Source organism: Sarcophilus harrisii, chromosome 2 (genome assembly GCF_902635505.1).
Source record: "Sarcophilus harrisii chromosome 2, mSarHar1.11, whole genome shotgun sequence".
Lineage (NCBI taxonomy): Eukaryota > Metazoa > Chordata > Mammalia > Dasyuromorphia > Dasyuridae > Sarcophilus > Sarcophilus harrisii.
Genome location: NC_045427.1, coordinates 139,823,402 through 139,842,932, shown reverse-complemented (window position 1 = coordinate 139,842,932; position 19,531 = coordinate 139,823,402). Strand labels below are relative to the sequence as shown.

Sequence of the window (19,531 nt, the reverse complement as noted above, 5' to 3'; positions counted from 1 at the left end):
CAGATAAGATCACTCTGATAGCAGAAAGAGAAGAGGGCTAAGAAGCCTCTTGGTGAGAGTGAAAGAGGAGAATGAATAATCTGACTTGAAGCTTAACAGCAAAAAAAGTAAGATCTTGGTAACGGGACCCATTACCCTCCTGGCAAATAGATGGAGAAGAAATGGAAGCAGGGTCAGATTTTATATTCTTAAGCTCAAAGATCACTGCACATGGTAAACTAAAACATGCTCCTTGGAAGCAAAGCTATGCCATATCGGACAGTCTTCTAAGAAGCAGAGATATAACCTTGGTAACCAAAGTTCACATAGTCAAAGCTATGGTTTTTCCATTAGTAATCTATGGTTATGAGAGTTAGACTATAAGGAAATCTGAGTGCTGCAGAACCAATGCTTTGGAATTATAGTGCTGGGGAAGACTGCTGAGAGTTCCTTATAGCTCAAATAAGTCACTACTTTAAAAGAAATTAATTCAGACTATTCATTAAATGGACAAATAAGAAGTGGAAGCTTAAATATTTCGAGAAGACAAAACTCATTGGAAAAAACCCTGATGTTGGGAAAAATTGAAAGCAAAGGAAGAGAATGGCAGGAGAGAGAAATGGATAGTGTCATGTAAGCCACAAAAATGAGCCTGAATAGCTGTTAGGGGATGATGGAGGATAAATAGAAGGACCTGGCATGTGATGGTCCATAGGGTCATGAAGAATTAAAAATGATAGGATGAGTGAACAACAAACACGCACACACATATCTATATGATAGGACATCTAATTGGTGCAGAGTCAGGAAGTCTCTCCTTTCTGAGTTTAAATCTGACCTCAGACATTATAGTTGTGTGACCCCATGCAAGTCATTTAGCAAGCCACATGGTTAGGAAGAACCTTTTTTGATCAGCAGCATCGTCAGCATCTTCAAAAAAGCTCGAGTTAGCTTTAGCCATCTCTTCATTTTAGTGTCTTCAGCCGGCCTCAGGTAGTATGAAGGATTTCAGTGAGAGACTTTGCTCTAAGAGAAAGAATTATGAGATTTTCTTCCATCTAATCCAGAGAAATGGATCCTAGGTTTGGTATTTTTTGTTCATCCATTCTTGTGTGTTCTCGGTTTAGAGAATGGAGTCCCCAACTTTGAGAAAGTCATCCACAAGGGACCTAGGCTAGATTGCCCTGAGGATCAAGGGGTGATATTCAAGACCCCAGTAGAAGGACTAACCCACGAGTCATGTTACATCAGGACATAGACAAACCAACTAGGATGTTACTGCTATAGTCCAGGGGATGAGGACCTGAACTCAGCTGTTGCAATTAGACTACATTGCTGTTATTAAGCAACAGTTATTAGATCTCATGTTACTCCCTCATACAATAAACTCCTGTGGTTCCCAGTCACCCCCAGGACCAAATAAAAAATCCCTTGTTTGGCTATTTAAGGACTTTGTAATCTGGCCCATTCTTAACTTTCCAGTTTTCTTATACTTTACTCTCCTTTACACACATTGCAATCCAGTGCAGTGGTCTTGCTGTTCCTCTCACCTCTGGGCATTTACTCTTTAATCTTAGTGTCCTCTCTGTGAGGGAGTTTATCCAGCTAATTCTGTATATATCTTGTTTGTATGTAACTGCATGTTTTCTCCTCTATCAGCTCCTTGAGAACAAGGATTATTGTTATTTTTGCTATTCTTTGTTTCTGCAGCAGTTATCACAGTACCTGGCACATAGTAGGTGTTTAATAAATGCTACACAACTAATTTATTGACTTAACAACTCTAGAGGAATAACTCAAACTTTCTTGGCTCTAGCCTTTCCCATTTGAAAATGACATAAGCAATACCTAGAGTATCTCCTCTTCACTCTTGGAGCAATTATGAGGAGCAAATGAAATCATGGAGTGGAAACTTCCTCTTAAAGCCAAAGTCCACATGATTTAAGCCATCATTGTGTTTAAAATGCAATTATCTTGGTTGGGTAGGTTAACATGCTAAGCCTGATCAGTCATTCCTTATCCCCAATATGTCACATTTGGCTGCTGAATTTCAGACTTCTACCAAAGGAAATCCAACATGTTTCAATTATGTCAAAAAAAAAACATCACACGATTTGTCATTCAATCTAGAGATGGCAGCAAGGATGTTGTGGAAGGAACAGAATGCTATGGAGATGATTTGAGAAAGGGAATACAAGTTGGTTGGTCTACAAGTTGGGTTGGTACTTGATTTATTTCTAATAAGCTCTTCATTCATACCGAAGATTGCAGTAAAACTGGTAATATATCCCTAATGATCTATAAAATCTGAAGACTCCATTATGACTTGCTATGACTTCATATCACTCATTAGATTGAAGTCCAAAGTTTCAATTAAACTTTGGTCCAATTAAATCAAATGAAGTCTCTACCTTTTTGGCTGGCATTCAAGATCCTTCACAATCAGACTCGACTCTACTTTTCTAATTTTTTGGCCACTATTCCCTCTGTATGTTCCTGTTGAGCTGTTCTTGGGCTGCTTACTTACTTCTCTGATTCTTGCCTTCTTTATCTATAAAATATAGGAGTTTGCCTAAATGATGTCCAAGTCCTTATCATTTCTAAAAATACGTTTGTATGAGTCTCAGAGCCCCAAACATTTCCTGAATTTTTCCTTCTCTATTCATTTGCTCACACATGTGCCTTTGTCTGCCAAGTCCACCATATACCCCATTTCTGTCCCATATTTTGTTAGGCCCTGGATAACAGGCCATAGCCTCCTTTTTTCTTGCAATCAGGTCAGGAAAAAACTGAGTTTGGATAAAACCCTAAGCCTTGAGGATCTGGTCCCCCTCACATACTATTTTGACACAATGAAGGATAGCAAAGAAAACCATTGTCCAGGTAGTGCCTTCCTTGACTCAATCCCTGCCCAAGATGTCCTAACCTAAGTTATTCCCCATATTCCAATTATGTTTTTATATCTTAACAAGCTTGTCCTTCCCTAGAATTATATTCCCTATCATATCAGAAGAGACCTAACTTCCCTTATCTCCTGGGCCTGAGTTATAGTCCCCATCTTATTAGTACCAGGTTCATATTTGTCTCCTGGCTCTTTGAAGTATCTTCCTAAAGATGACAACAGCTGCAAGATGTTAGTTAAAGTAGCAAGCTAATTGCATGTCTGGTTTCTGTATCTTTCTTGTAAACTCTAGTTAGTTAAAACACTATATAAATTCTACACCTCAGTTTCTCTACACTGTATGCTATGGAAACATATTCCCATGCAGTCAGCTGGCTTATTAAACTCTCCACTTTAAAATTAAACTAGTTTCTACTCGCCTCAGTTTGAACCGATCTTTCTTTCATGTCTCAACTCAAAATGATGCCTCCTCTGTGAAGCCTTCCCTGATCCTCGCAGAAGGAATCGATCTCTTATTTCATCTGATTTCACTTCATTTTATGCAATTCTTTTATTTATCATTTTCTATATTTGTGTACATTTGTCATCCTTATTAGACTGTGAGCTTCTTGAGGGTGAGGATTATATTAACTGTTTATATCTCTCTGCCCCAGCACATCGTCCACTGTATCATGCATTCACTGTACCACAGTTTATACCATAAATACTACAGTTCTTGCCTACATAGGTTTGAATTGTGTTTTTTCAACAAGTAGAGGTGAACTTTTAACTGCTAATTAACTGAAGTCAAAAATAGACATCAGTTTTATTATGCTGTACTAATTGCTGGGAATACAAAGAAAGTCAAAAACCACTCCCTGCTCTTAAGAACCTCACAGTCTACTGTGGGCACACAGGAAACAGAGGCAGTTGTGAACAGAATTCTTTTCGGTAGCTCCATCTGGTCAGTGGACTTCCCAGCAAGAACCAGGCTGTTGCTGTAAAAAGTGTATAAAGCGTCGAAAGGTGGAAAGTTCATATAAGCAAGCTGCCTTTGGTTCAGGTCAGCAAAATGCGTTGTGCTGGGTGGCCTCAGATGCCCACTTGGTAGTGTAGACTCTGTTCCATCTCATCTGAAAACCTTCCCCTTCTCCACAATTACTCTTTGAGCAATTAAAATAAGCACGTTGCCTAAGTGGGTGTCCAGAAAAAAAATTGTAAATGTACAAGGGACAAAAATAAGCCCTTCTCCACAAGCTTTGCTTTTGTGAGACCTTTTTTTTTCGTCGTTGAAACCACACTTCATAATAACAAGAGCCATAAACAGGAAACCGAAGGCTGGTGTATCATTGTTTTGAGCCTCAGATAACAGGGCCCTAGAAAAGGGGCTCAGGCCCCTTCCAAACTCATCAAGAGTTTCAGCTTGAAGGGACCTTATGGGTCAGCTAATCACTCCCACTCATTTTCAGATGAGGAAAATGAAATACAGAGAGAAATGTGTGCCCAAGGTCACACTAATTTAATCAGAGCTTGAAGAGATCACTCTCCTGTTTTGATAGCATCAGTCTAGCAGTGTCCTACAGTAGACAGAGGGCTGAATTTGTGAGAAAGCGCTGACAGCTGGGTGACCCCAGGCAAGAGATTTAACCTCTCTGAGGTTAATTTTCTTCAGGTGTGAAGTGCAGTTAATCATACCCATAGATAAAAGTGACCCCACAAGGTGGCTCTGAGGTTCCAATGAGATAATCTATGCAAAGGGATTTTCTTTTAAGTCTTATCTGAAATTACATCAGAGTAGGAAAGTCTGGGTGAGGAACTTGCTCTATCATGGTTGCTGGGTAATTTACAATCTTAGAATTGTCTGGGGAGAAGGAAAATGCCTTTTTGGGTCACTTAGTATTGGGTTTGAGAGGCCAGACTTGAATCTAGACTTTCTTGCCTGAGTTCAGCTCTCTATTTACAAGGCCAGGCACTTTGCAATTTATAAAGCTATTATTATTGCAGAAGACATTCACGCAGTGTTGATTCATTCATTAATTCACCATCCATTAAAAAGCAAACAAACATCAACCTCCTTTGTATGAGATAAAATATCAGATACAGCCCCTGCCCTCTAAGGGGGATAAGAGAAGAGGGACAAATAAATACAAATCAGGGTTTCTCCTACCCAGCCCTCTCTATTGGGAAAAGATATAGGATCCTGCTCCCCTGTGTCCTTCTGGCCCATCCCAAGAGTACTAAGATCTCCAAGATTTCTTCCCAAAGGAAGCTGGTTTTTTTTGAGATACATATCCATCTGGGTCAAATCAGCAAACATCTTCAGCCTCCCTCCCAGGGCAAAGAGAAATCACTTCTGATTGGAGTGACCAAGGAAGGCTTCCTGGAGAATGTGGCAATTGATCTGAGCCTTGAAAGATAGCCAAGAAGTAAGGAATGGGGGATTAATTAGCTTCCTCTGGGCAAAGGGAATGGCACAGGCAAAGTGAAGGGGGAAAGAGCCAGATGTGTTGGGAGAATAACAACTTAGTCCAATTTGGCTGGAGCATTTGCTATGTCTAAGGATAGGATAGAAAATAGAGATAGAAATGAATTAGAACTAGTGGAGAAAGACCAGGAGTGCCAAATTGCAGAAGATCTGGAATGCTAGATTAAGGAATTTGTACTTTGTAGGCAATAGGGAGATACTGTGAGCAAGAAGAGAAGGATACTGCTTTAGGAAGATTAATAGAGTAATGGCAGATATGGATTAGAAGGGGAGAGAATGGAGGCAGGGAGGCCCATAAGGAGGTTACTGACCTAGTCCTGATGAGAAATAATGAAAACAAATTCAGGTAGTGGGCATGGAAAGGAGACACTTTCAAGTGACATCAGAAAAAAAGACAGTCATCAATAGGACTTGAAGATAGGTTGTACCTGACATGACTGTGATGTTTCTACCACTGGTACCTACGAAGTTAGTGCTGTCACTAGAGATGGCCAGGTCAGGAGAGAGTGATTCGAGGTAAAAGATGGTGAGTTTTGTTGGGTGTGTTTGAAGAGTCAGTGGGACATTTAAGCTGCAATGACCAGTTGACAGTTTGAAATGTGGGAAATAAAAAGTGGGGAAATAGTCACAGAAAGGTAACAGTTGAAGAGGCTGTATGTGGATGAGATTAACAAGGCAAAAAAAAAAAAAAAAGGATAAAAGTAAATAGGGGAACACTAAAAACATGAGGAAATCAGGAAGAAGTTAGGAAGTCACATATCAGCAGTGGGGGCCATGGAATTCCCAGTTTTATTTTGAGTATCTGTGTGAGGTACCTTTATTTAGGACAACATGTAGGACATAGTGGATAGACAACCAGGAAGTCCTAGGCTCAAATTCCATCTGATACCTATTAACTGGTGATCCGGGCTAAGTCATTATCTTCTTTGTGCCTCATTACTCATTTTTGTAAAGTAAAATTTCCAACCTATGTTCCTAACGCAAGATTTTTCTAGCAGGTAGCCAAGGGCAAATGAGACAGAGAAAAATCAGGTTTTTTCCTACCCACCCCCCTCTAGTGGGAAAAGACATAGGATCCTGCTCCCTTGTGCCTTTCTGGCCCATCCCAAGAGTACTAAGATCTCCAAGACTTCATCCCAGAGAAGCTGATTTCCTTTGAGGTATGTCTCCATCTGGGTCAAATCAGTAAGCATCTTCTGCCTCCCTCCCAAGAATTAGTCCCAGTGCTTACCTTAAATACTTTCCCAAAGGCTCCGTCCCCCAGCTCTCCCACAAGTTCCCACACATCCTCAGGATTCACATCTCGTTTCACGTTGGTGTAATGCTTTCCTTTCTTTTTCTCAGTCCCAAATCTGAGCAGTCTCAGGAAGAAAGCCATGGTGAGTACTTTATCCCTCGCAGTTGCTACTGGGATGCTGTCTTCTTCCTAGGGAGGCCTTGAAATGACTGTATACCCCACTGAAGTACAGGTGGGAGGTGGAGGAGAAGAGATCCCCAGTCTCAAAGAGATTCCGCAGCCAGAGACTTCAGGGCAAGCAATAGTCACTGAGGCCAGTTGGTCCCTTATTATCTAGCACCTTGGCCCGGTTACAACCCAGGAAACTTCAGAACCTGGAAGATTTTGGAAGAGAAGAAGCTAATAGGCATCTTAGGAGGGTCCTGAGGTGAATTCCCCTTTCCTCAGGTTCTAGCCCATCTCTGGAGATAAACCGTGGAGCAGTATATAGTCCCAAGGTTGATTTAACCCATCTTCTCATCCTGGACTTGTGGACTTCAGGTCCCTCTCACACCAATCCCAGATCCCTCACAGCTCATCCCTCTGATCCTTTCCTCCCTGACCTGTGGCTCCCAGGATCGGCACTACCTGGGCAGGAGGGGTGTTGGCAGGCATAGTGGTTTCTGGGGCAGGTCCCAAATACTTGGTGTTTCTTTTGCCAGTAGGTCACTGAGGGCTGTTAAGACAGGAAATGAACTGCAGATAAGAGTCGACAGAAGGAACACGTGAGTAAGAGAGAAAGAGAGATACACATGTATATTCACAGATGGCTGACACAGAAGGCAGATGTTTTAAGGAGAAACTTAGAGTGAATTCTTCCCTTCTAGTTTCAGAAGTTTTGGTGGCAGGGTCCTGGCTCTTCCCTTGCTCTGAATAGTTTTAACTCTTTCTAGTTGTCTATAGCATAAAATCCAAATGGTCTAGTGTGACATACAAGGTTCTTGACCTACATTTCCTACATGACCTACATTCAGGTTTCTCTTATTTTCCAAATGTGAGAAATGGATACTTCTGTCATATTTCTCACATTTCCCAAGCTCATATCCACTATCTTTTTTTTTTTTTTCTTTTTAGAGGCAAACTGAGGGTCCTATTACTAGTAAGTGTCTTAGGCCAGATTTGAACTCAGGTCCTCCTGATTCCAGAGACTATGCCCCTCATATCCACTTTCTGCTCTAGACAAGGCAGTCTTACTGGCTCTCAATCAAACAATCTTTATTCACCTAATAATCACTGTTCCCTTTACCTAATAGTAGTCTAGGGACATAAAAAATGTTAAATCATCTGTTTTGTAGTTACCTAGTACTTATCTCTCAACAACTCTGTGAAATAGTGCAGAATTTATTCCTGTTTTACAAACTGAGACCGAGAGAAAAAGTATTGTTCTTTTGATTAAAGTCTCCTTTGATACTTTGAGGAATGATGCCCTACCAAATGCTGCCTGAAATTGCCTTTCTGCTTGTATTTTAATTTGGTCACTTAGCATAGTGCTCAATACTCATGAGTGCTTAATAAATGCTTTTGACTAATTGACTGACTTCCAACTTCTGGCTGTACTGAAGTCCTTGGCTTTCTCTTCCTCAAGAAAGCAGGAAAGTCCATGTACATATATCTGAAATACCATAGACTTTTTCTTGCTCTTTTTAAAAACACATACTCTTGCCTGATACGAGCAAAAAAAAAAAAAAAAAAAAAAAAACCTTTTTCCTTTGGTTCTTTTTCTGATGTTCCCTACAGATTTCTGTCTGGGTGTCTCTCATCTCCCTAGATGGAGATTCTTAATACCAGATTCTAAGCTCTTCTCAGGAAGACCTAAATTAAAATCTGACCTTAGACACTAACTGTATGACCATGAGCAAAAGTCACTTAGCCTCTGTTTGCCTCAATTTCAATTGCAAACTGCAGATAATATAGCATCTCCCAGGTTATTATGAACATAAAAACGAGATATTTGTAAAGCATTTAATTTAGTGCCTGGCACAAAGTAGACCTTACATAAATGCTAGCACCAATTATCATCATCATCATCATCTTTAAAATAACAAGTCTTTCCAGCTATTTAATGCACTCAAGGTTAGTCTTTTTTTTTTTTTTTTTTTTTTTTTTTGGTACTCCTTTTCCTGATACAGGTACTTGGATACTTCTATCAGAAACAAAATTCTATTTTATGATAAGCATTTCACATTCCTCTTAATCTCTGAAATCTAGACTGTAAATCAAGCAGTGGTTATCTGCCTAATAACTGCCAAATAGCTCTGAAATTCAAGGTTCCTCCATAGTTTTTCTCCCTGTTAGGAAAAAGACACAGAGACAAGTCAAACACCGAAATTAGGGTCCTTTCCTCCAGTCTAACTACCCTCCTAGATTTTTCACATGCAGTCCATGCCCGGAAGAGATCTGACAGGGGTTTTATAGTACACCTTTGTACAGGAATAAAAGATGGTAAATTCCTCGGACTTTGTTTTGCTCAGACCACATCTGGAGTTTTTTATTTACCATATTTTAGGGACATTAATAACTTGAAAGGCAGCTAGGTGGTGGAGTCAGGAGGACCTTAGTTCAAATCCACCTCAGACATTTACTATCTGGGTGACCCTGGGCAGGTCACTTAACCCTGTTTGCCTCAGTTCCTCATCTGTAAAATGAGCTGGAGAAGGAAATGGCAAACGACTCCAATATCTTTGCCAAGGAAATCCCAAATGAAGTCACAAATAGAACACAACTAACTGACTAAAACACAATAAGCTGGAGCATGTCCAGAGGAGAGCGCCCTAGATAGTAAAGTCTTGGATATATGGCATATAAAGAACAGTTAAAGGAACTGGGAATACTCAGCCTATAGAAGAGAAGTTTGGAATGGGGGTGATGGGGAAACATGCTGTTTTCAGATAATCAAAAGACTGTCACTTTACTGTCAATTCTGTCAATCAATCAATTAACTAATGTGTTAAATTAACATGCCAGGCCCTGTGCTATGCTCTGGAGATTCAAAGCCAAATGTAAGACAATTTCTGTTTTTAAGAGATTTTACATTACCTCACTGGGAAAATACTGCCTGAGTCATCTTAATTATGCTGGGAAAATTAAGTGAGATTGTTCCAACCAGTAGCACACATGGTGTAAGGAGACCAGAGAATTTGAAGAGACCTTAAGGAATCATCTAATCCAATCTTCCCATTTTATAGAGGAGGAAACTGAGGCCCAGAGGATTAAGTGATTTTCTTCAAGTCCCTCAAATAATGGGAAATTGAGACAAGAAACCAGGACTTCTGATTCTCAATCTAGTGACCTCTCCATGATACCCACAGCTGTTTTAAGCTGGGGGGAAAAGACTCCTCTAGAATGATGATTTCCATGCCCTTGGGTTTAGATTTGCCTAGAGGTGCAGCTTCCTTCTTGAGACAAGCATCTGACATTCTTATCTCTATGGTACTATTTGCAGAAGAGCTCTTTGGTAATTGGCAAGCCCCAAGTTATATGCTCAGCTCTGGACACTTGACTCTGCTTGATGTGTGGTTGATTAAGAATAAAAGATCGAAGTTATCAGATATTTAGGAGCCATTTTTTGCTATTGGCACTTGAGGCTAATTCTTCCCCACTGGACTCTATACTTAATCTTGTCATTATTCTGTTTATTGCCATTCTTGCCTATCCTGCCCTTTTCTTGGGACCTTGTCAATGAAGCAAATGTCACTGGTGATACTCAAGGCACCCTTCTTTATCTACATGCCATGCTGAGTCTGTACTAGCCTGTGTAATCTAGGACAAGCTACTTCTCCTTTTTGGGTCTCGTTTTCCTCTTTTGTAAAATAGGGAAGAAGGTAAAGATAATTTTTAAAGTTTCTTCCAACTTTAAGTCTTGTGATTTGCAATTCTTTCACCAGAATGCTTCTTGGACTTGTTTGTTTTTCAGTCATGTCCAATTCTTCATGACTCCATTTGGCATTTTCTTGGCAAAGATCCTGAAGTGTTTTGCCATTTCTTTCTCCAGCTCATTTTACAGATGAGGAAACTGAGGCAGACAGAGGAAGGTGACTTCCTCAGCATCATACAACTAGGATTTGAACTCATAAAGAATGCATTCCCTCCACCATGTGACTTAGTTATCCCTTTTCTTTCTACTTTGATGAAGCTACCTAGTGGAAAGACCCCTGGACCTGAGTTCAAATTTGAACTCACTTATTAGCTATGTGAAAACCATTTTGCCTTTGTTTACCACAGTTTCCTTACCTGTAAAATGATAATAATGACATTTGATTAAATGAGATAATAACTGTAGAATGCTTAGTACAGTGCTTCATACATAGTAAATAATAAATCTTAGCTATTATTATTATTCCAAGGCACACATGAGGAAGGGAATCAGAGTAATACATGTAGGAGGTTAGAATTAGGTTTAGGGTTAGGATCAGAGTAAGAAGCAGGGGTAGGAGGGTGGAGTAGAACATCTTCACTAAGACTTTTGGGACATTGTATATAAATGTTCAGTCTTTTCCTCTTTTCTGGATTTAATCCAATTCAAAAGATCCTTAGGACCTTGTACCTGAATTCCTAGCTCCTAGCTCGTTTCCCTGTTTCTGATCTATTCTTCACTCCAAATCAGACTAATATCCCTAAACCTATATGGTTTCAATGATATCTCCCCTACTTCAGTTGAAATCTCACCCCCAGAACTCCAAGCCCAGCTGTGCTGCTGAGATGTGGCCCTGGGTGAGAAAGAACCAGTACCTGGTAAGTGCAAAGGCAAGAGGGTGGAGCTTTTGGTTTGGGGTTTCTGGTAAGAATAGAGATGTGAAGGGAAGGTTGGGGCATCATCCCCCACCCTACAATAAAAGGCACTTACACTAATACATTTTGTTTAAAAAAAAATTAACTGGAAAAGAATAAAGAATCCCACTATTGAAACATTATGGGAACAGGGAAGATCGGGGCTCATCTTTAGAGGAAAACACTTTAGTAAAAAAAAAAAGCTTCTACCTCAAAGAGTAATGTGGAATGGCTTCCTACCCAAGGAGAATTTATAAAAGAACTCAAAAAAGAATTCAAAAATAAAATAAGAGATGTTGAAGAAAAACTAAAGAAAAAAATTAAAACCATTTAAGAAAAATAAGATTATGAAAAAAAAAGGTTAACCAATTAGAAAAGTCAATACAAAGTCTCAAAGATGAAAACAACTCTTTGAAAACTAGAATTGGGCAAGGGGAAGCCAGTGAAGCTATGAGAGATCAAGAAATAACAAAACAGAATATAAAAAATGACAAAATGGAACAGAATATGAAACATTTTATAAGAAAAATGACAGAACTGGAGAACAGATTAAAAAAAGAAAATACAAGAATAATTGGACTGCAAAAAGAGAAACTTGACACAATAATGCAGGAAATCATCCTAGAAAATTGTCTTGGAGTGATAGAACATGAGGGGAAAGCAGAAATAGAAAAAAATCCACTGATCACTAAGTAAACAAAATCCTTTGTGGAAAACAGACAGGAATATTATTGCCAAAATTGAAACTCCCGGATCAAAGAGACAATTTTGCAAGAAGCAAGAAAAAAACAATTCAAACATGCTGGAGTTACAATTAAAATTGTATAAGACTTAGCAGCAGCTACAATAAATGACTGCAGATCCTGGAGTCCTATCTACCTACAATCAAAAGAACTAGGCCTATGGCCAAAAATATCTATAATTATCTATAATTTTGAATGAGAAAAAATGGACACTCAATGAACAGATTTTCAGAACTCTCTGCCAACCAAACTGGAACTTAACAGAAAATTTAGCATAAAAGAGCCAATATGAAAGATCAGTTTTAAGGAACTTAACATGGACAAACTGTTTAAACATGGACAAATTATTTATGTTTTTTATATATGTGTGTATATATATTTAAGATTCACACCAACAATAGGGTAGCTCAGAGATAGATTGGCAGAGTTAAGATAAAATTATTAATTGTGTTATACAAAGGAGGTGCAGAGGAAGAATAGATACAGAGGCATTAGAGGGGGGAGGAGGGCTAGTAATTCTGAAAACCTACTCACATCAGGAATGGGTTTAATAGGCAATATTACATATATACCATGAAGGGTATAGCACTCTCCAAAATCTATAAAGAAATAAGGGAGGAATGGGTAAATGGAGAAGCAAAGGGTGAGGAAAGAAGACAAGGGAGGGATCCTTGGATGGGGGGAGGTTAAGTAATAGCAAGGCAAGTTATGGAGCAGAATTTAATTAAAGAGGCAGCAGGGATAGGAAAGACATTGGATGTATGTGGGATCTGTGCGTATGTGTGTGTATGTATGTATATATGCACATATGTATATATAAATATATCTTTTCTTAACTGTAATTTGCTTGAGGGTAGTGGAGGGAGAAAAGGAAGAAAAGGAATAAAGTAAACAAGGTGTGCAGCAGAGAACCAAAGAACAATTCATAAGAAAGTAAAAAAAAAAAGGATATTCATAAATACAATTTCTTCTATTAATATATATATTTTCTTGATCTAGTCATTTGTTGTTATATATTTTTAATTCTCCCTGATGTTCTGCTGGGCACATGACAATGTTCTCTTGTTTTATTTTATTTTGTTTTAATTTATTTTCTGTTTTTCTTTTTTTCTTACTGTTTTTTCAAATAAAATAAATTAAAAAAAACAATTAAAAAAAAAAGAATTCTTACCCCGACTCTTAAATTAGTTGTGTGATCCTAAGCAAATCAATTAACCTAAGATGCAGTTTTCATCTATATAATGGGGAGAGGAATACCTTTATATGCTCATGGAACATAACTAGGTATCTCTTAAACTTTAAAGATCTGTACAAGGTGTCCCCAAATTCTTAGTGTAATTGGGAACTTAAACTATGCTAAGACTTTTGGGACATCCTGTATGAATACTGTCTTTCCTCTTCACTGGATTCAGTTCATTTCCATCATCATTTGTTAAATTGCTATGATATTCAAAGCATTATCTTATGCATTATGTATTATCTTCTTACAAACACACACATATCTCCTTGATCTTTAAAAATGAAAGAAAAAGCAAAAAACAAAAAACTCTCCAACATTCCTTCAACACTTCTACACCTTCTCTCTCTTCTCTTTCTTGACCAAACTTCTTTAAAAGGGTGTTGATGTCAGATGTCTTCACTTCCTCACCACCCACTCTCTCAATTGCTTCTAACCTGGCTTCAGTCCCAAATGAGTTACTTAAATTGCCCTCTTATGATACTATAATTCATTTGAAGGAACAAGAGATTTAGAATATTACAGGAAATGATGGGAAAAGGCAGGAATGAAAGAAGGAGAGGACTTTCAGACTTCAAACTATATTGTAGAGTAGCAATCATCCAAATCATTTGGTATTGGATTAAAAATAGCATAATACTTTTAGGGATTTTGCTTTTAATTAGTGGAAGACACTAGACAAGAAAGAATCAGAAATGATCAAACTCAATAACCCAAGATTTTATAAATATGAACACATGAATTACATAAGAAAAAACTCTATATTTGACAAGAATTTCTGGGAAAACTGGACAGTAATTTATCAGAAATAAGGTATAGGCCAAGTTGAATATTAAAGATTATTTCATAAAAAATTTCACGCCTATAGACATTGAATGAATTTTTACCCATATAAGGGTTAGAGGCAATCACAGAGAAAGAAGATGCTTTTAATTATATGAAATTTTTTTAAAATTGTGAATAAAATCAATGCAGTTAGGGTAAGAAGAAGCATTTAATTGGGAAAAGAACCCAGTATCGAATATTTCTGTTAAAGGTTTAATATCTAAGGTGTATACCAGAAAAACATATAAAAGCAAGAATAATTCAGAAGAGATAAACTATGAAAGGATGTGAAGAAAATAGTTCTCAAAATAAAAATTGCTAACAACCATGTGAAAGAATGTTGCACATCACTAATAATAATAATCATAAATAATAAAGATGTAATATATTACATTATTTAATATATACTATATAATATAAAATATAATACTGTAATAATAATTACAAATAAAAACAAACCTGAAATTTTACCTCAAACCCAGACTGGCTAAGTTGGATAAAGATGAGAATAGTCAGTGCTGGGCAAGTCATTTTTTTTTTTAAACTTAGCATTATATTCTTCATTTTAGTCATATCTACCTGAAAAAATTTGTATTTAATTTATCATTAATGTAATATCAAACATATGTAGCCTGGAGAGAGAAATCCTAATTGGTAAAACTCCTCTGTGCCCTTCAATATGTCTCCCAAACCCCAGTATGATTTGGGACAATATTTACAGTACTCTTGAACAATAGTAAATAATCAGTCAACCAACATTTATTAAGAGCCTACTATTTGCAAAGTAATGTGCTAAGCATTGGAGATATAAAGTAACACAAAAGATATTTCCTATTATCAAGTAGCTTACAGTCTAATAAGGGAGCCTACATGAAAATAACTGTGTTCAAAAAAGAAATAAACAGGATAAACTAGATATTACCAACAAAAGGAAGGCATTAATTAGCATTAAGAAGGATCAGAAAGGCTTCTTCTAGTAGGTGGGATTTTAATTGAGACTTGAAAAAATCCAAGAAAGCCAGGAAGCAGGAGACAGAAACTTCCAAAAATGGGAGAAAGTCAATGAAAAAGATGAAAGGATTGGAAGATGGAGTATGGAATGAGTAAAAAACAAAGACACCCAGTGTTGGATTTATAGAGTGCATGGAAATAATGAGGAATAAAAAAGATTATAAAGGTAGAAGGGGCCAGATTGTGAAGGGATTCCAATGCCAAACAGAACATTTTGTATTTGATCCTCAAAGTAATGGGGAGTCATTAGAGTTTATTAAACTGCAAGGTGATGTAGTCTAACCTGCACTTCAGGAAGATTAATTCATCATCCGATAGAAAGATGGCATTCAATTTGGTGAGGCAATGAGACTAATCAGTAAGTTATTCCAGTAGTCTGGGTGAAGTGATGAGGCTCTGAACCAAGATGGTGGAGAGAAGAAAGGACATGTAAGAGATGCTACAAAGGTAAAATTAACAGGGCACAGAAACATTAAATATGGAGGATGAGAGAGAGTGAGAAGTCAAGAACAGAAGTCCAAGTGGTGAGTCTGGGTGACTGGGAGATGGTGGCACCTTCAATAGTATTAAGGAAGTTTGGAAGAAGGAAGGGAAAGAGAATGAGTTCAGTTTTGAAATGTTGAGTTAAAAAATCTACAAGACACCCTGTTTGAGATGTCTACTAGGCAGTTGAGCTATGAGCCTAGAAGTCAGAAAAGACTAGGGCCGGATAAGGAGATCTGAGAATTGTCTATGTAGAGATGATGTTTGAATTCATGGAAACTGATGAGATCACAAGTGAAATAGTATACAGGGAAATCAAGGAGGAACAGTCAAATAGGTAGGAGGAACTGGAATAAACTCATGCTACAGACTTAGAAAGTCCTATAGAGAGAAAAGGACATTAGGAAAAGATTAAGATTGACAATGACAAAGGCTTTAGGATGGTGAAAAAGGATCATAACAGAGAAAAGGTCTTTCAATTTGGTAATTAAGAGATAGTTGGCAATTTTGAAGAGTTGTTTCAGTTGAATGAAGAGGTTAGAAGTCAGACTTTTGAGGGTTGAAAAGAGAGTAAGAGGAGAGGAAATGTAAGACCTTTTAAAGGATTTTAACCAAAAAAGGCAGAAGAGACAGGACAACAGTAAGTGATGATGGAAAAGTCAAGTGGCAGTGTTTTGAGGATGGGGGAGACATGGGCATATTTATAGGCAGGAGTAAATGAGTCAGTAGATAAGGAGAGACTGAAGATTAGTGAGACATTGGGGATGATAGCTGGAGGCAGTAAGCTGGTAAAAATCAGATGAAATTAGAAAATAAGAACTAAACAGTCCTCCTCAAAAGAAAAAAGTTTGTCTGGACAAGGAGAAGGGCCATTTCTTCATGTAAGACAAAGTTTAAGGAAGAGAAAGTAGCAGAAGGTATTTGAATGATACGTGCAATGAGGAGAGAAGAGGGAGCTCTTATAGAATAACCCTAATATTTTTCAGTGAAATATGAGCCAAAGTTTTCAGTTGAAAGAATTGGGGGAAGAGGAGACATGAGGAAGTATGAAAAGATTTAGAAATACCATTGTGGTAACTAGGAGAACGAGTTAATTAGGGAGGCATAAAAAGGCCTTATTATAGTGAAGTCTAAGTTAAATAATATAAATTTGTACTGGACCCAGTCAACAAAGGAACAGTCTGAGTTTAAATTTGGCCTCAGACATTTAATACTAACTGTGTGATCCTGAGTAAGTCATTTAATCTTGTCTCAATTTTCATCTGTAAAATGAGCTGGAGAAGGAAATGGCAAACCCCTCCAGTGTCTTAGTCAAGAAAATCTCAAATGGAGTCATGAAGAATAAAACTGAAATAACTGACCAATGACACAGTCTTATTTCTTTCTTTCTCTTCCTTCCTTCCTAAGAAAGATATTTTGCCCTCTACCTAATTAATCTTCAACCAGAGACATTAAGAAAATGCTTTTTAAACCTAAGTAATATTATTTCTTAATTTTTATAGATCAAAATTTCCACAGAAAGATTGTGGAAAAACAGATACATTAATGCATTACTAGAGGAATTGTGAATTGTTCCAACCATTCTAGAAATCAATGTGAAATGATAAAAAGGGAATTAATAAACATACATGTCAAGGAAGTAATTGATATTAAGACCTCACATAAACTAAAATATTTATAGTAAGACTTTGTGGTAGAAAAGAGCTGGAATCAGAGTAGATGTCCATTGATTTGGAGAATGGCTAAACAAATTGTGGTAAAGAAATGCAATAGAATATTATGTAGTAAGAAAAAATAAATTTGAAGAATTATTCTTTTAGGCTTGCGGCTACTTCAACTCCTTAACTAAGAGACACATTCAAATCAGATTTCTTTTATCAGGCCCAATTTTTTATCTTGAAGCCTCACTCCAGCTCTAGAATTCACACACTGCAAATATCTTCCACTCATGTAACCACTCTTTCGGATTAAATGGATCAATAGTCAATGATCAGTAAGTATTATTGTGTACCTACTATGGGTTAGGCACTGGGCTAATTACTAGGGATACAAATAAAAAAGAAAGACAGTCTCTACCCTTGTCAAAGAAGTCCAAAATAAGTATAGTCAGGTGGAAGATGAGGAGATGTCTGAGCTTCTTTCTAGAACCTCTACTTAAAGAGAACAACCAGGTCAGCCATGTTTTATTCCTCTCCAAGTGGCACTCTCCTGCACTTCCCATCTTAGCTTTCTTTTTTTATGTGTTGTCTTTCCCATTAAAATGTCAACTCATTGGAAGCCGGAATTGTCTTTCTTTCCATTTATATTTGTTTTTCTCTTACTTGGCCCAATGCTTGGTACATAGTAAAAGTTTACTAAATGTTAACTGACTGACTAAATAAAGATATAGTTATTGTGTTTACTCTTCTCACTTCCCAGAACCAGCTCCCACATCTTCCTCTCCAAGATTCTGAGATATTCTTGAAGGGTTGGGTGCCTCTTCTCCAATCCCATAAATTCAGTCTTCCATTTTGTAATTTCCATTGTGCTTTGTTCATTCTCTTAGCTTCCAGGCAGAAACTAGTGCCTCATTTTCCCTTTAACCAATTAATAGCAATTAAATTTTACAAACAGACATTTACTTCAAAACCATTGCAAGAACAGGAGTACACACATTTTCCTAAAACATTTTCATGAGTACACTCTCCCCTATTCTATTTTGGCTTCTAGAGGAAGAGTGGCCTTAGATTTAATGCAGTTTCTAAAGTAACATTTTGATCCAACCAAGTTCATGTCTAAATTTGACATTACTGTGGGTGAATCCTCATCTAAACACCTAATGGGCTAAGTCCTGCAGATCACCCAATAAAGTGAACAGAACTAGGAGAATAATATATACAATGATTAGAATAGTAATAAATGAAAAGAGCAACAACAAAACAAATGAAACCAAATGCTGTAAGATGATCCCAAAGAAAAGATATAAAGTGACTAGAGGTGTGGAACTCTGCATATAATGTCAGACTGTGGTTAGTTTTTCTGCATGTTTTGTCTTTCCTCTTTTTAAATTAATTTTTTTTATGATATCAATATTGTCTGTGATGATATGTGGCTGTGGATCACCAAGCATCACTATCTCCAGAGAATTATAATTACAGTTAACTATTTACCCTTAATAAAAGGCAATGCCCAGAAGATACATGGTGGATTTTGTAGGCTATATAGCATATTACCAAAGTCAATTTGTAAGAAATTATATAAAATACTTCACTCATGAGTTGAATAGCATCTCAGGGAAGGAATTGGACAAAAATGGTATAGCATCTGGACTGATAGGGAAAGTTCCTTGCTAGGATCAAGGATCCATCAAAGCAAATAATCATGAGTCTTTAGGTCCAGGATGAAAACCCAAAAGATCTATGTTTATTAGAACAGCTCTGGGTGGGTGATCAAGATTTGGCAAACCCCAAATGGGAGCTAGTTTGAGCCACCTGGTCTCAAAGCATCTTCTCTCCACATCCCTGGGGCTGGTTTCTGTCAACTGATCCTGCAGATGTTTAAACGGCAATATTTGCTTACCACTAGAACTCCTCTGAGAATTGTCTTCTAGGGCAAGATAGTGATTCAAAAGACTTTCACTTCCTTTTTCTTTTTATTCTTGGGCCTTTACTCATAGTTGCTTTGTTGGGCCCATTGTTAGGCTAACCTCTCCCTACATTTAAGCTTTTGTGTTTTTTGTGATTCTTTTGTTCCCCTGCTTCCTTGACACAGCATGCAGGAAAGTATGTCAGGACCACATAGGATAGTGCAAAAATCAAAATAACTGGTATACATGCTAGATGCTATGTGTGTCTTGGTTGCTCCA

At 37.6% G+C, this 19,531-nt stretch overlaps 1 protein-coding gene across 2 annotated transcripts in view; it reads right to left on the bottom strand.

The window, feature by feature from the left end:
* Window positions 1-7,311, bottom strand: part of LOC100925055 (serine/threonine-protein kinase 10) — a 63,825-nt gene extending 56,514 nt beyond the window's left edge. For both annotated transcript variants that reach the window (XM_031950948.1, XM_031950949.1), the window contains exon 1: window positions 6,577-7,311. In XM_031950948.1, the coding sequence (XP_031806808.1) occupies window positions 6,577-6,723 (147 nt within the window). In that variant the 5' untranslated portion in view covers window positions 6,724-7,311. The remainder of the gene's footprint in view (window positions 1-6,576) is intronic.
* Between the last annotated feature and the right edge of the window lie 12,220 nt (window positions 7,312-19,531).